The sequence below is a fragment of the Penicillium daleae genome (assembly GCF_028827525.1).
Source record: "Penicillium daleae strain IBT 16125 chromosome Unknown utg000008l_segment0_segment0, whole genome shotgun sequence".
NCBI classification, from domain to species: domain Eukaryota; kingdom Fungi; phylum Ascomycota; class Eurotiomycetes; order Eurotiales; family Aspergillaceae; genus Penicillium; species Penicillium daleae.
The window spans coordinates 1,939,400-1,954,644 of NW_026623156.1; the positions used below are offsets into that span (position 1 = coordinate 1,939,400).

The following is a 15,245-nucleotide window of genomic DNA, read 5'->3' on the forward strand; positions in this document are numbered from 1 at the left end:
CCGGCCCCAGTCTACTTTATACCCCTCCACCTTTCGGCCATATTTTGAGGGGTGTTCCAGGGGGCCATTGTTTCACGATTCGACGCTGGCGCTTCCCACCGTGAGAGAAGGAGTTGGGGGACCCCCAGCGCTTAGCGCAGCGAATTGGTTTAGGTTTGGGTTGGAGAGCCGGAATGGCTCTCCCCGGAGACCCCCCTTGCAAGCCAATCAGTCTCGTCCTTCACGGCCGATCATTGTGATGGCTGGGAGAGTCTGCAGAAACCACTCCGTCACGGGATTGTGGCAGTCTGCAATGCTTGATTCTTGAGTCTTTGATGATAAAGCATGCTGACATTGGTTGGATGGATTACCTTTACAATAGTTTAGGTGTATTCATTCATGGTCGATACTCGGTACAACACGATCTGCGGAGGACTGTTGACACGCCAACTTTCTACATCACCGATGAATATGTACATGCTGAATCAACCGCCGTTCTACCACTCTACCTGTCGAGCATGATTACACTTTCTCTGATACGCCTTCAGAGGTCCCAAACCTATTCCACATGGGACAGCTCTGATTTGGGGAGGCCGGTGCATGAAGCAGCGAGACATGAGCCCCCTAGCTGCTCTAGATACCCGATCTATATCCACCAAGCGAGGGTAGACCGATAATTGGCGATCGAGGACGTTATTACAGCGTCTTGGCCCTGTCCATCTTCTCTATCGAGCTATGCTCCCCGCTGGGTCCCTCGAAACAAGTGGGCGGTTTGAAGGCTGGCGGTGCGAGACCCCTCGAGGTTGCGAATTGGACTGGTCCAACCACGCGCCGTTTCACCAGCGCAACGTCTAACTTTTTCGAGCATCGAGGGAGTCTGGATGTGGAATACGGGGTACTCATGGCCACACTAACAATGTGCTTACGACCACCAGTCAATGATTTAGAACAAGACCCAACAAGGCAATAATAAATAGGCGAATGGTTGTTCCCTCCGAGTACTTGTTCACAAGGTTTTCTTGTGCTGGTCGGGCTGGGGCTCAGGTACGGGCGGGCCAGGTACCAAAGTCTACAGAACTAGTCAATTCATTGTTCGGCTTAAAGTATATTGTCTGCGAGTGATGCAATACAAAGCAGCCCCTGGCTAGCTAAACCCATATTCTTCATTTCCGTCTTTTTCTTCACTCTCGGATCCAATGCCTACGATCCGAAACGGATGAACCCATTCTGACTCCACTTTGGCCCAAAAGTACTCCGTCCACAACGTCAACTGCCACCTTCCCCCCTCCCAATCTAAACATCCTTCCACTTCCATCTTCCACTTAGCAGGCATTCAGCAAATCCCTTCCTCTGGCCAACCCCCCCAGAGCATGTGATACATTCAATTCTCCACCTCTTTTTCTAAGGAAGAATATCATGTTCGGCTGGGGTCCTGGGCTGGGTAAGCTCCTTCTCGTCCGCCTCCGATCCCCCCGCGGTGAAAAAGCGTCCCCCGTCAGTGGCGCCCGGAATGCGCTCTGGGGATGGGGACGCCCTAGATTCTTCCTCCCTCCCCCTTGGACTACTTCAACCTTCCATTGACTCGCCATACTGACTCTCGTTTTTATCCACCCCACAGCCTTACCCTCGGCGAGTTCAGAGCCTGAGAAGGAACGCAATCCACCCTCCATTCCAACCCCGCTAGATTTCCCCGTCTACAACCTCCCCAACGTTGTCCCGCACGATGCCGACTCAACGCTTCCCGACCTCTTCGGCCTGCTGGCGGAGATCAAGCGCCCACAGGATATCACCATAGATCGATTCAAGCCGTTGAATGTCCAGGTCGACTCCGATGTCGATGTCCGCCACATGTTCCCGGCCGAACAGGCCCAGTCGCTACCCCCACTGCCCTGGGAAGACGAGTCGGAAACTCAACCCGCCGCCGCCAACAAGACCCAAAGCCAGGATAACGATCAAGCGCGCCCGCTGATGAGCAATGGTCTCCCCTATCCGGCCAAAGACCGCTTCGAGACCCTAAAGAATGAATTGTCGCTGGATAACGAGGATACCTTCCGCGAGATGGCCCGGTTGCCACCTCGTGAGGGTCGCACTCGTGTGCGAGTGACCCAGACCAGGAAGTTCTGGACAGGTCTGGAGCACATGTCGCAGTATTGGGATACAAGTCTGGACAACTATTTCGAGCGGCCGGCGTCACCAACGCCTGCAGCCTCGGTGGAAGGAGATGGTGATGACAAGATGGACACGGACGACGCATCCGATGATCTCGGCGAGCCGGGTCCAGCAGAGCCCACAATGGACGTGGACCAGGAGGAGTCCGTGGTCAATACTCCGGCTCTGTCCAATGGCACGGCCAACGAAGGCAGCGAGCAGGCCTCCCCGCCAACGGTGAAAAAGTACACAGGCCGGCGTGTCGGGGCAGGCAGCGAAATGCCCGACGACATGCGCGACGAGACCATCCGCGCGTTCGTGGAGATGATTGCCTGGCCCTTCGGCTGTCAGGTCACCATTCCCACCCTCCCACCGCGTCTCACCGTCCAAAGCCTCCTCTTCCCCGTCCGTCAATCCTTCCACGCTGCCCGCTCCCCTCGAGATCGCACCGTCGCCCGCAGCGGTATCCTCGAAGGACCGGTTCTCATCGCACAATGTAGGCCGGAAACTGGGTTCCGTGCGGCGAGTGACGCACCGGGCGCTGGCTTTGGTGAGATATGCGACCTGTTCCGCGAAGTGGGCGGAATGCTGCTGGCAGCGCAGGAGCGGGCACGTGAGGGGGCCATCGAGTTGCGATCCGGTGAGGGCAAGTGGTGGACGACGGCGCCACGGTTCGGCGGAGCGCCGAACGATGGGATCCTGGATGATCTAGTCAAGGGCGCGCACGGGATGCACGGGATGCCATTACCAGACTCGATGCTCGAAGAAGGGGGTGTGAAGCCGTCCTCGCCAGCAGAGGAGCTAGAGGGCTCGCGCAAGCGGCACAAGTATGAGCATCCATTCGTTACATCGCTGGCACGCCGACCAAGTGCGATGCGGAAGTTGTCTAGCAGTGAGAAATGGAAGATTTTGCAACCTGGTCCCAGTTTGTGGGATAAACGAATGCGGTATATGCAGATTGGCAAAGCGAAGGAGAGTCCATTTGATGATGTGAGGCTATCCCTAACCATGAGAACCATCGGATTAGCAACTGACTGATCTTGTGGCCAGATTTACATGGTCTCCTCCATCAACCATCACATCTCCATCCTGCACCTCCGCATCCACAAACGCTACCTCGACGTCCTCACCAACGGCTCCAGCGCCATCATCCCCGACTCCAACACTGACCAACCCTGGCACGTCCTCAAGCTACAGCGCACCAGGTGGTATGATCTGCTCGACGGGTCAGACCGTTTAGAAGCGCTAAAAGCCGTGTGGGCACTATTCCATTACCAGGTGCGGCCGACCTAAGCAGCAGCAATGCAATAACGATACGAAGCGAATCATATGAATCCGGCATTTCATTCTTATTTTCCTTTTAGCTTTCCTTTTTACTTACCATTTGAGCGATGAAGCTGCGCATTGATGTTGAATGCTACGGCTTTCGAATAGACATGTTCGTGTGAGCGTGGATTTTGTTAGGGATACGGTTGAGCCTCTGTACAAAGTGGACCCAGACCTGCACTTTTTGAATTCGAGTGTGGCAATGTGGGTGGAGTGACATTTGTAGATGATCTCTCTATGCCTGCGTGAATGCACTTGGGTTGAAGGTGCTATGGCTCGTCTTGCTCTCCGAAGTTCTAGGCTTGGCTTCGCTGTATTGGTACGGGTCTGCAGTTTTGCCGGTTGTATATAGAACGTCGGCCTATTGAGCACAATGCAGGTGGTTTTGAGGATAAGCTTTGCTTTAAATTCGAGTTTAGAGCACATGGTTAAGCACACGGAGGTTAGTAATTGCGAGGTCCTCAATTTCCGACATCGCTTGACATCTTCTTCAATCTGGACCAGCCGTTGTCTACGTAGGATTATGCACCACTCTATCTATCCTCAAGACGTGTCTATGGGAACCAAGCTCTGGATATGAGCAAGGAACCACAGGCAAAGCGTACGACAACTGATATTCGACACTTTCTGGCTCGTCTTGTTAATCCAGTCTAACTGCACATACCGCAATACTTCCTATACATCCTCAATCCATCTATACATTGACATAACACGTACCCAGTATTTCCATACCTCCCAAAACAAAGCCCCGTATTAACAAAACACGCCTCCTTCCTAGCCATTACAGTAAAACACGAAATAACCAGTCCAGAACCCACCAATCTCCCCGCGAAAGTACAAAGCACCAAGTACACTACTTTCCTGACCTGCTCACGACACGTTCCAAAATGCGGATATGCAGCACATCATCACCAAGCCCAATATCCCCGATCTCCCAATAACAGCGTTGTTAATCTGGTTAGTAGTCCTGCCATCGTCAGTCCCACACCCCCACCTTCGATCAATCTAAATGTGGCCTCTACTAACAAAGTATCTCGCCTACCCACCAACCAACCACAATTTACATCCACACATTACCCTCAAAACCTACACATGATTTCAGAACTTAATGTCTTGCTGTTGAGTAAATGTTCCGGAGATCCTCGGTCCACGGCGATTGTCGCGGATGATCGCACGCCGCTTACGCCCGTGGTTAGGAGCAGCTTACGCCCGTGGTTAGGAGTTGACTAGGCTGGACTGGAACTTGTTCTAAGGCCAGAATGTGATGCATCGTCCTCGCGTGGAAGATTTTCCCTATGGAGGAGTGAACTAGAAAAGTAGAAATGCTCGAAAGGACTCCATAGAGTTAGCAAAGAACCGAGCAGCGAATCGCGAGCTCGTGAGGCGGGGGTGTGGGGCCTGCTAGATGGCGCTGAGGCCGCTTGTGACAGGTTATTATCTGAGGCTCGTGGCCTGTGATCGTGGGTAGAGTATTGAAATGGTCTTTTAAGATTCGCTATCTACTAACTAGGAATACTGGATATTCTTTTATCAAGCCTACACTCGAGTTTTAGGGAGAGAAGTCGTGTAGGTACGTACTGTTGTTGGCTGAATAATATACAGTACTTAACGAATTGCCAGCGCACTGGCTCGTCAGCCCAAAGTCAAAGTCAAGCCAAAGCTCCGTGCTGCCCGCCATGTGGAGCCAGTTATTATCCTGCTGGGACAGATCCGACTTCTCCCCCCGTAACTTTCCAGTATACAGGGTTCGCTTATCGAGACCGGCGGTCTGGGTTGGGAAGTTGTATCGAGTATGAAATACTACATCATCCTATTTGGTTTAGCGAGGATTTTCCAGAATAGGTTTACGTAGCGTTATGCTGGGTGGACCGTTCTGTGTAACCAAACCATGGAAATCTACGACAAGACTAAAAATTGGATTTGGAGAGAGTCGGTCTGGCTGCGATGAGGTGGACATGTACACACTAGAGACTTGAGAAAGAAGGGATCTCCCGGTCTTTTCTAAACTAGAGTGACCGTTCATATAAGTGCAGGTAAGCTTTCGGACTGGCTTGTGATCTTCACTCGTAGTACTGCTATTGACAGGTATGAAAAGCCCTTCGGTGATGGAAGTCGCTGCTTTCCGCACTGTAAAAGACCATAGGGCAAAATAACTATACCGCTCAAACGAGGTATCACCGGAGAATCAGCGTATGAGCTTAGAAAGACTTGAAATTCCTTGTATAGCGGGTCGGATATTTGAAATCTATCTATTTCATCAACGGGAATCCCACACATTCATGCGAACCAGTGGGGATAGTGTCTGTTACTCCATTCTCGTCCAATAATTATTACCACTATGGTATACCTACACCCGTGGAAAGGCAACGACTGTTCGCTATAGTTCGCATATCAAACGGAACCAAACTGCAGGTCTTGAAATATACTACGCATACAGACATACTCCATAGAGACCCGATTTCGAATATCATATAACATTCGTTTTTCCCACCCAAGAATAGCCAAATGTTTGCTACTCGCCCTCTTCAACAGCAATCAACCGGGCCTTAGCAATATCACAACGCTGCTGATACCCGGGCGCTGTGCGTGGCTATCACATCACACCTGAAGCGTTCGGGCAAGCTAAGGCTCTCTCCGTCTCAATGACCAAGGCCGTAGCAAACACCCTTAAAATCGGGACTTAATAGATCAATATTGACTGCCAAGAAGCTGATAACCGAGTTGGAATCTGACTGACGTTTGACTATGGCAATTGGGGTTATAGGGATCCGGCGTGTATTGCAATGTTAGAACGATCGTGAATCTGTTGCTTCACACTTTACCATAGTACGTTCTTATTTTACGTGCATTTGCAACACCGGGCCGCTGTAGATACACGATTCACTTCGTCAGGATAACGGGCCCGCCATAGGGCTCTATATTCTGTACGTACACGGGCGGAAGATTATACCGTGATATTTGCTTACACCCTCTAAGCTTACTCTGATCTTTGTGGCCGGGGACCTCGGGGACTAAGCCGTCGAAGTAGGAATAGTTCGTACTTTTGTTTTGTGGATCGTATATCCACCTTCCGCGATTCTCCATAGCCATCCCCAAATTTTCAGAACTTCGGTGGGAAATTGGGGAGGTGTAAGTTACAGGCTTGAAAAGGTGCAAATGAAAATGTATATGCGGAGAAGATCCCCTCTTTAACCAATCGGTTCACCGGTTGTGCTAAGTAGACAAAGGAGAAGGAATAGTTCCCGCTCCGCAACCTTCCCAAAATGGCCGCACGCAGGATCGCTGAGGATGTTGACTAGGATTGTCTACAGCGCCCTCTCCTGCATGAAAGACCTGTTGATCAAAAATCGGTTACTTCATATATGCAAACTATCCGCAGTGACGCAGGTTCTCCCAAGGGGCAGCGCAAAGTGTATCCGAGGGTACGTTTTGAGTTTTGTTACGTAGTCCACTTCGGTCAGGAGCTGCTTGTCGGTATAGAGCCAGTCCCTTGACCCGAGCAAAGAAAAAGGTGCGGGCCGCACCGGGAACCAAATTGTCGCATCTATTCTTCCTTCCTGATTTAGCCAAGTCTTGGGAATAGGTTGTTCATGTTGTGTCATGCTATGACTCCTTTAACGGGAGAGTCCGAAGTGACTACGCCTGCTATGATGCGATACAAAAATGCTATCTCTAGATCTAGTAGTGAAAAATCTACCCATCAATCACGCGCGGTCCCGCCCTCACTGACTCCCACCTGCTCTACTCGGATTCACAAAGGAACGGGACAATATTTCTGTAATTAGGTGAACCGCCCAGCGCTCACCTCTAATCTCTATAGGGCGGCTTCTCGTTGTCTTTAAACCATAACTCTTTCTGGAGTGTGAACTGAATGCATCCATGTATCTTCTTTTCTATACAACCCCTCAATCAGAGGTAATAGAGGAGTTGTCGTGTATTAGCTATGCGTGGGAAGACACAGGGAGTGAGTCGATTCATCCGACCTTCAAATAAGAACCAAAACAGGATATCACAGTAATATCTACAATCAGTCTAACCCGAGAATAAATTCTTATTAGCAGATCGACTTATCTACTACCACCAGTGGATTTCATTATCCTTCTAATTACCTAGAGCAAAACTCCTAATAAGGGACAGGAGTAATGCGACACGAGGTAATTTCTCTACTACTCGCTATTGTAGGTGGCGAAAGTGGTAAGATAGGTGGATCTAGGGAATGTCAAAAACTCATGGAACGTCACTTGTCACTGTATGTCTGTATATAAGCGGGCGCGTAAAACTATGATACTAATAAAGCATATATAGCATTAAGCGAGCAATACCACTGCCATGAACGGCTCGACTATACACCGAAGTCGGAGTTCAACAATATTTGCATCAAAAATGACAAGCGTTATGAAGAAAGTCTCCCCTTGCCTCCAAGTCTGTTTTTTTTTTTTTTTGAGATCTCGTCCATATTGGCGTATACTCCGGCATATGTTTTGTCGTCACTAAACCCGGGTTTAGGGTCTGTTATGAGTCTAACCCGAATTTGCATATTTTAGGCGATGGTGCGTTCCTGGACACTCGAGGCTGACTGCATGGCGCCGCTGGCTGCGAGTACGGTAAAGTTAACCGAGATCCAGCACTGTGCACCTACCAACTTTTCCACCACTTGCAGTCTAGTACTATAGCATACTATAAACAAGCGGCGACACAGCCACCCCCACGGCCACGTTTATTGATAATGGTAGGGGGTAGTAGGTAAGACAGTGCCATTCAATGCGGTACTTCAAAGCTAGAACTGGCATAATGCAGGGTTAGGTGCCGACTTTAAAATGCGCTGTACGCAGCATTTTGATTCGAAGATGGTGCCCAACTTCAAAAGAAGGCTAAGCCTTTCTTGGGTACGCTCTGAGGCGCCACTGTCTCATTATACGGTGCCGAATCCTCCAGTTCGAGCTCAAGGACCCCGAACTTGTGAGGCTGAGATCCTGGGAACGCTTAGCACCACCAACTAATTATAATTAGCCAATAATGTAATTGCCTTCAATTATCTAGCTTGGGCGTCGTTGCCTATTCACGAACGAGTATGACACATTTAAGTTTGGTCGATAGCCTGAGAATTCTTTGTCATGACAAGAAACTTTCCCTCCAAAGGCTCTTCCAAAGGCAGCCGAGATTGAACGTCAATCAGGATGTCTAATAGCACCCATACTTATACTGGTGCCTGGATAGACTGGTCTCAGGGGGGTACCCGGGGAGCGACATTGACTCTGTCCCAAAAATGGGCTGGGATCCTGACTGCTTTCTTGGCCGTTCTCGTTTCTTCCGCTGGAAGTTTGTTCTGGAACATCATCGCCTTTGCAATTCACCAGGCATATACCACAAAAGTTTGGAAAAAGCGAGATGCTTTGCATCACCAACGCCAAGTCATTCTCCGCAATAAGGGCACGATGGCTGCGGCTTGGGCGTTGCTGGCGCTTCCATTTGCACACCAGCGCATGGTGTCGAAGCGCTTCTTGCGGTCCCTACCTTTTGCAACATTTGTGATCCTCACTCTCCTCTTTTTCAGTGTCTCTGGTCTCTTTACAAGTTACATCTCCAAGCTTGCAAGTACCTCCACCCTCATTGTCAGTCCAAATTGTGGAGGGTTCGAAGTCGACCTCATCTCGGGAGTGTCAAGTCCTCTAAATTCGAAGTCCCTTTTGGATACTTATGACGCGGCGACGTACGTCCGTCAATGCTATCAAGGGGACCCAAATGGGCCAACTTGTGGGACATTTGTCCGTCCATACATACCATTTACCACCAATTCGAATGCGTCCTGTCCCTTTGGAGACAATCTGTGCGCCTACAACAATCAATCCGCATTTCAGATGGATACTGGTCAATTGGATTCACATATGGACTTTGGTATCAATGCGCCACCCGAAGAAAGAATAAAGTTCAGACGAGTTTGCACCTGCGCGCCAATCCGCCATGGGTCCGGTCTGGCCACAGTTTCGAACGACTCAACGCTCGGAGAAGTAATCTATATCAATCCTGGGCCACAGCCCGTATTAGGGGTTAATTATACGTTTATCTACACCTCAGTCCCAAACTTGGACGGTGTGGGATATACGTTGAAGTGAGTAAAATAACCTTCCAAACTGGGGAAGAAATTTGAACTGACTTGGAATCCCAGCGCCTTGCAAGCCGAGGCCGATCCTACCGGCATTCTACACACCACCTTTCGCGCCTGGGAGCCAGATTCAAATATTAATCAAACCGATGCCGATATAACCCTGATGATGTTGAATCAGAACGATATCGCATATCTTGAACGCAGCGACGACCCGTGGATGACAGCACAGCTAGAGACAGATACCAATCAAACAATTCCAGGGACGAACACTACGCTTATTATGTGGTCTAAGAGTTATGAGATAAATCTCTTGGGGTGCGTGGACCAGTATCAGGTGTGCAACCCGAATAAACCTGGGAACTCTGCCTGTACAACGCTGGGTGGTATCATGAGTGCAGTCAATCAGGCCTGGACTACCAAAATCAGAACTCTGGATCTCAATGACCCTCAAATTATGACTGTTTCACGATTTCTTACTTCAGCAACCGACAAGAGCATGTATTCCAATGTGTATGGACGAGGAGGCGCTGCTCTCAACGGTAAGTTCAGAGAGCTCTCGTTCATCAAAAGACCTTTTTTCAAGCTAACGGTACAATTTTTTCATTCTAGCTTCGATGATGGCCTACCAAAATATTCAAACGTATATTCCTCCGAATCAATGGCAAATTGAAGTATCAACCTGGTTTGCAACGTCTCTCGCCAAAGACCAGTCCCAGGTCCTTGAGTGGGCCGCCGGACCGAAAAACCTCCCCTCTGAGGGGTGGCACATCACGAAGCCCAATAATACCTTCCTGCGTTCCCAATGCTATAATCAACTCGTGCCTAGAGCCTCGGGATACGAAAATTTCTCGATTCTTGGTCTCGTTATCACTCTCGTACTCTGTGGCATCATTGTGATCATTGGACTGACAATCGATACGGTAGTCGGCTGGCTGCGCCGAGGGAAGTCGAGATACATGCGGGACCAGTGGGAGGTGGAAGAAACTTTAGCCCTCCATAAGGCGGCATACGTGAGCCTGGACCTTTGGCGGGACGGTGACGAAGGTATGCCACCAAGTTCCGTCCTTTTGAACGCCTCCCCTCTGGCCATTCCGCTCCGAGCTGGAGAGACTGGAGAAGATTGAAGCAATGGTATAGACTAGGACTGCTTCCTTTGATGAATAATAGCTTCGACAATTCGGTCGCTCTTCACTCGCTTTCCCTTGTATTAACGACTTTGAACTTGGAAGTTTGGTGAGCAGAAAGCTTAACGGGGCTGAAATTTTGATCCGAGTACTGTAGGCCATAATATATAGGTATATAAACAGTTCCACAGCCACCGTCCAGTCACAGTCGCTGGAAAGGGGGTAGAGGTGTACTATAACCCCGTCTCCCCAAAGAACACTAAAAAAGACTGGGTCGGCAATTTTCCCAGGTGTCGTACGACGTCTTTAGCCATCCCAGATGTCGCCTATATATATTAAACCATCAATGTCAATTGGCCGAATTCTGGCGGAGGCTAAATCTTTCTTTGGACTCCTCGTTGAAACACCTCATCGGTACTCCAGTGGTATTATTGGATGCTTAGACCAGACCCTGGCATCCTTGAGATTGGCGCTCAAAAATTTGGTTGTCAGTCATATTTCTTTACAAACCCTTAGCCTCTGTCGTCAAGAATGATGTCCTTTCTCGGCGCTTAATGATAGCTATCCTAGAGCTTGTTGCATAAGAAATAGCCATCTAGTTCTAGTGGCTAGAAACTACCGTAGAAGGACATAGAGACGTCGTTGTATCGTAATCCCATAAGCCCCCGTCTTCTGTTGCGAGACCGCTACCAGCGCGTCTATGGTCAAAAAAACTTTATAATTTGCAAAGAATATAAGCGGCTTCCATTTGGTTTCGGGTACATACGACCATAGGGTGTGGAGAACAGGGCTTCCCGTCCGCTCAGCCGTACTTAAGCCACACGCCGGCCAGTTAGTAGTATGGTGGGTGACCACATGCGAATCCTGGCTGTTGTATGTTTTTTGGATTTTGTTCATTTTTGTACTTCGTTGCTTCACCCGAACGCCCTGGACACCGCCGTAGTTCCCTTAGACTCGCGTCCGGCAGTACATGAAGTAATTATTGCCTCGGGGCAGGATAATTTACAGGAACACAGGCAACTGCAGTCCGATAGGTGTCTCGCATTTGACAAATAGACTTTCGTGTCAAATTGAATTCTTGAATTCCCAATAAACTTTAATGCAAAGACAAGCTTTGCCAAGTTTCTCCTGAACCAGCGTGTCATAACTAGCGAGGCTAAACATACGGACAACGGTAATTCATTTAGGCTGTTTAATCTCAAAACCTGCTCCCAAAATTCGGTTAATTTGATATTCATTCCACCCAGGAACCCTCTTGCACAAACCTGTTTGCGCATTGCCCAAGGGACAAACGGTCGGGCAATCAAAACGCGGGCTGCTCTTCCAGATGCTCCGATTCGTATCCCTCAATTTTCTCATGGATATCGGGTGAAGTCCCCGCTCGCTCTTGCAACTGTCTCTCAACCTCCGCAATGAACTGGGATTTTGTGGAATCCTTGGCCACGTGCCAAATCGATGGCCGTTAGCCATCCCGATCGGCAAAGAATAGGTCGACTGCCTCGAGCGGCATTTTGCTCGTCTCCAGGTAAGTAAAATACACTAGTGGGACGCATGCAAAGTTGATGACCGTGAAAACAATATAACTAACTAGTTAGCTCTTGGAACCAATGTTCTTAATCATCACTGGGGTGACTTCCACAACCAGAAAGGTGAACAGCCACTGTGAGACAACAGCCAAAGCGCCACCCCGTAATCTGAGTTTCAGGGGCAGGGGTTCGCTGGGATAGATCCACATGTTGGACTGCCATCCCAGCGTAAATAATGTCCAGAAAATATACAAAACCACTGCTGCGGCATTTTCGAGACCTTTGGTCCCTATACCAACAAAAGCAGATGCCCATGCCCGAAGAGCCAGTCATAAAAAGCGTTCGACGGCCTACACGATCAAGGGCATACCAAGGAATCAGAATGCTTAGGAAATAGAAGACCTGCAAAACGCCGGATACAAGCATCGCATCCTTCCTGGATATCCCTATCGAGTTCTGAAACACGTATGGACCCAAAGACGACATAACCCTGCATCTCGATGGTTGTTGACAGAAGTTGGCCGAGGACGCAATGGCAACTCTTGTAAATCCACTGATCCCATTGTCTTTTAAAACGTCGCTCCAGGAGCCAGCATCATCCGCTTCCATAGTCAAGGCATATTGGATCTCCTTGAGCTCTTCCACAATCTCGGGGTCGCTGGTGGCTTTCCCAGGTAAAGCAGACAGGCATATCCTATGTTGGGCTATATTTCCCTTGGTTCAAAGGTATCGGGGTGACTCAGGAAGTAACGGCATAAAGATGAGAACGATGAAGGCGAAGACGATTTGGAACGCACATGGGAATCTCCACTGTATCGATCCGGAATACGATGCCATTCCGTAGTCCAACCAGTTCGCCAAGATCAGACCGACGATGAGATTCGACAGCTGCATAGCCATCATCTGACCTCTCGACTTGGGGAGAAGTACACTCCAATAGCCAGATAGCCAGATCGGAAGGACGGTTGTCATCATACCCAACCCAAACTCCGCGACAATACGACCGACGAGGAATTGCGCAAGACCGTATGTTGTTGTCTGAACAATTGCTCCTACAGCGACAATGACTGCACCGGCAATATTGTTAGGCTTGCGGCCGTACCGATCGTCCTGGAAGAACTGGAATACTGCTCCTATCATCGCACCAACTTCATACGATGCCACGAGGAAAGCTAGCAAGGCAGCGCTAGGGCTCCCGAACACATCGAAGAATTCGGGAGACGTGGTCAACCCGCCCATAAAACCCAGATCATAGCCCAAAAGGAGGAAGCCAATAGAGCAACAAAATGTAACTGCATTCACAAGCCTTTGGCCTTTGAGACCAAGAAATGTGGGAGACTATAAGGAGCTCCTTGTATGGCAAAGTGTCTGATTTTTATGTGAGACGTGCGTGATGTGACAGAATATTCCCAGTCTTTATACTTCACAAGGGTGGACTACCGTGGGTGTACTCCGCAATTTCTGGGGGATCCCGGAATCCCCAGGTCGGTGCATCTCCGGCCATTATTCTGTTGCTTAGCCGGTTGTGCAACCTGAAGATGGTCATGATCATCCCCATCTATGTAATAGAGCACAAACTGACCTTCGATTTAGCTATGCCTTACTGTTTACCCACACCGTAATTTCTAAATTGAACTGATTGAATTTACAGAGACAATCACTGACGACACAGACAGTCAGACGAAGGGATCAGCTTCATCAGATATCTCTGTTAAATAGCTATCTTTAGTGCAGACGTTGCTACAAATTTGCATAGATTACTCAAAAGACCTTACACCCGAGCTTACAGAGCGTAAATAAGCTACATGCCATCAATTGGGGTTATAAGCGTATTCAACAGCGCTCTCCGTAGATATTTCTCTCAACTATCCGATATACTAGGAAAAAGGAATCTAAACCCGGAATAAGCGTCTTGAGACCTCGCTCTATCCTCCTACAAAGGCTTACCGAAGACAAGAAAGCCTAAATCTTGTATTTTATGACTGAAATCCCGCGTGTTACCTAAATTAATGAATAACATGCCGCAAGTGGCCCCAGCGGGCACACCAGTATCGTTTGTTTACCCCAGTTGATCACGCCCGCGTGTACTGGTCTGATAAAAGTACCGTTGAGCGTGGAATTGGGGATATATCGTGAATGTGAAGGGCCGAAGCATGGCCTAGATTCAATCTATATAGGCCACAAACTGTGTGCAAGACGCTTGAAGAAGAGAGGATTTCCCCCGCGCGTTCGGCATGTCAACATGCTTGGTCCCTTGGCAGTATATGGCATTGGTCCGGGACAGTAAATGGACATATATTCGCCCTCGGGATCAGCCAAAAAATTGGATGGCGAATTCCAGGGACTACCATATCACGTTGACCAAGAAGAAACGGCAGAGGGATGGGAATGAAGTGAAGGGAACGTGGAAAAGGGCGAGGGCAACTGGCGGCAACTGCCCGAGAGGCAAGGACGTGGTGTCTGCTTCCGCATCGCGAAATATGTCGCTTGATCAAAAAGTATAAAGGCACATTTTTTGGCAGGGCTTCACCTCTCTGGGTGAAGAATATTTAGGTGGGCGAACTGCCGCCCTCCAAACCCGCCTGAAGGGGCAGCACCGAACGATGGGCGCTGGGAAAGCATCACCATCGTTTGGCTTTTGTTTGTTGATCTTTTTTACGTCAAGCTGTTTATGGCACGTAGAGAATTATAAATTGTACATATATCCCAGGTCCCAAAATAGCGTCGGACTCATAGTCTGCTCTGGAATAATTGATGCGTTTGGGTCGAGTTGTTTTGATTTGAAGATTGTTATAGTTAGTGAAAGGGTATGGAGTCGCTCTGAGCGGCCACTAAGGAGTAAACATTAAATTCGGGACTGGTTGCTGAAGTATTTAAGCCTGCCTTGGACTTACTTTTCCCACGTTCAATACCCCCCAATTGATCGAAATCCAATTAACACAAAGTACATGCCTGTCCAATGTGAATTCTAAAATCGAGAGCATATGATGCGACGCCACATTCACGAAAATGAATGGAGAATGGAGTATTACTCTG

The 15,245-nt window shown here is 49.1% G+C and overlaps 3 protein-coding genes across 3 annotated transcripts; 2 read left to right on the forward strand and 1 right to left on the reverse strand.

Annotated features, from left to right (window-relative positions):
- Window positions 1–1,395: 1,395 nt before the first annotated feature.
- Window positions 1,396–3,420, forward strand: N7458_009307 (uncharacterized protein; the record flags this gene model as incomplete). Its single annotated transcript, XM_056912689.1, has 3 exons — window positions 1,396–1,420; window positions 1,598–3,117; window positions 3,178–3,420. The coding sequence occupies 3 exons, from the start codon at window positions 1,396–1,398 to the stop codon at window positions 3,418–3,420; spliced, it is 1,788 nt and encodes a 595-aa protein (XP_056761538.1).
- Window positions 3,421–8,630: 5,210 nt separating this feature from the next.
- On the forward strand, window positions 8,631–10,683 carry N7458_009308 (uncharacterized protein; the record flags this gene model as incomplete). Its single annotated transcript, XM_056912690.1, has 3 exons — window positions 8,631–9,562; window positions 9,620–10,098; window positions 10,169–10,683. The coding sequence occupies 3 exons, from the start codon at window positions 8,631–8,633 to the stop codon at window positions 10,681–10,683; spliced, it is 1,926 nt and encodes a 641-aa protein (XP_056761539.1).
- A 1,462-nt stretch (window positions 10,684–12,145) lies between these two features.
- N7458_009309 (hexose carrier protein) lies at window positions 12,146–13,713 on the reverse strand (the record flags this gene model as incomplete). The annotated part of the gene is given in 5 exon segments (XM_056912691.1): window positions 12,146–12,270; window positions 12,289–12,498; window positions 12,509–12,903; window positions 12,961–13,522; window positions 13,650–13,713. The coding sequence occupies 5 exon segments, from the start codon at window positions 13,711–13,713 to the stop codon at window positions 12,146–12,148; spliced, it is 1,356 nt and encodes a 451-aa protein (XP_056761540.1).
- Window positions 13,714–15,245: the final 1,532 nt, after the last annotated feature.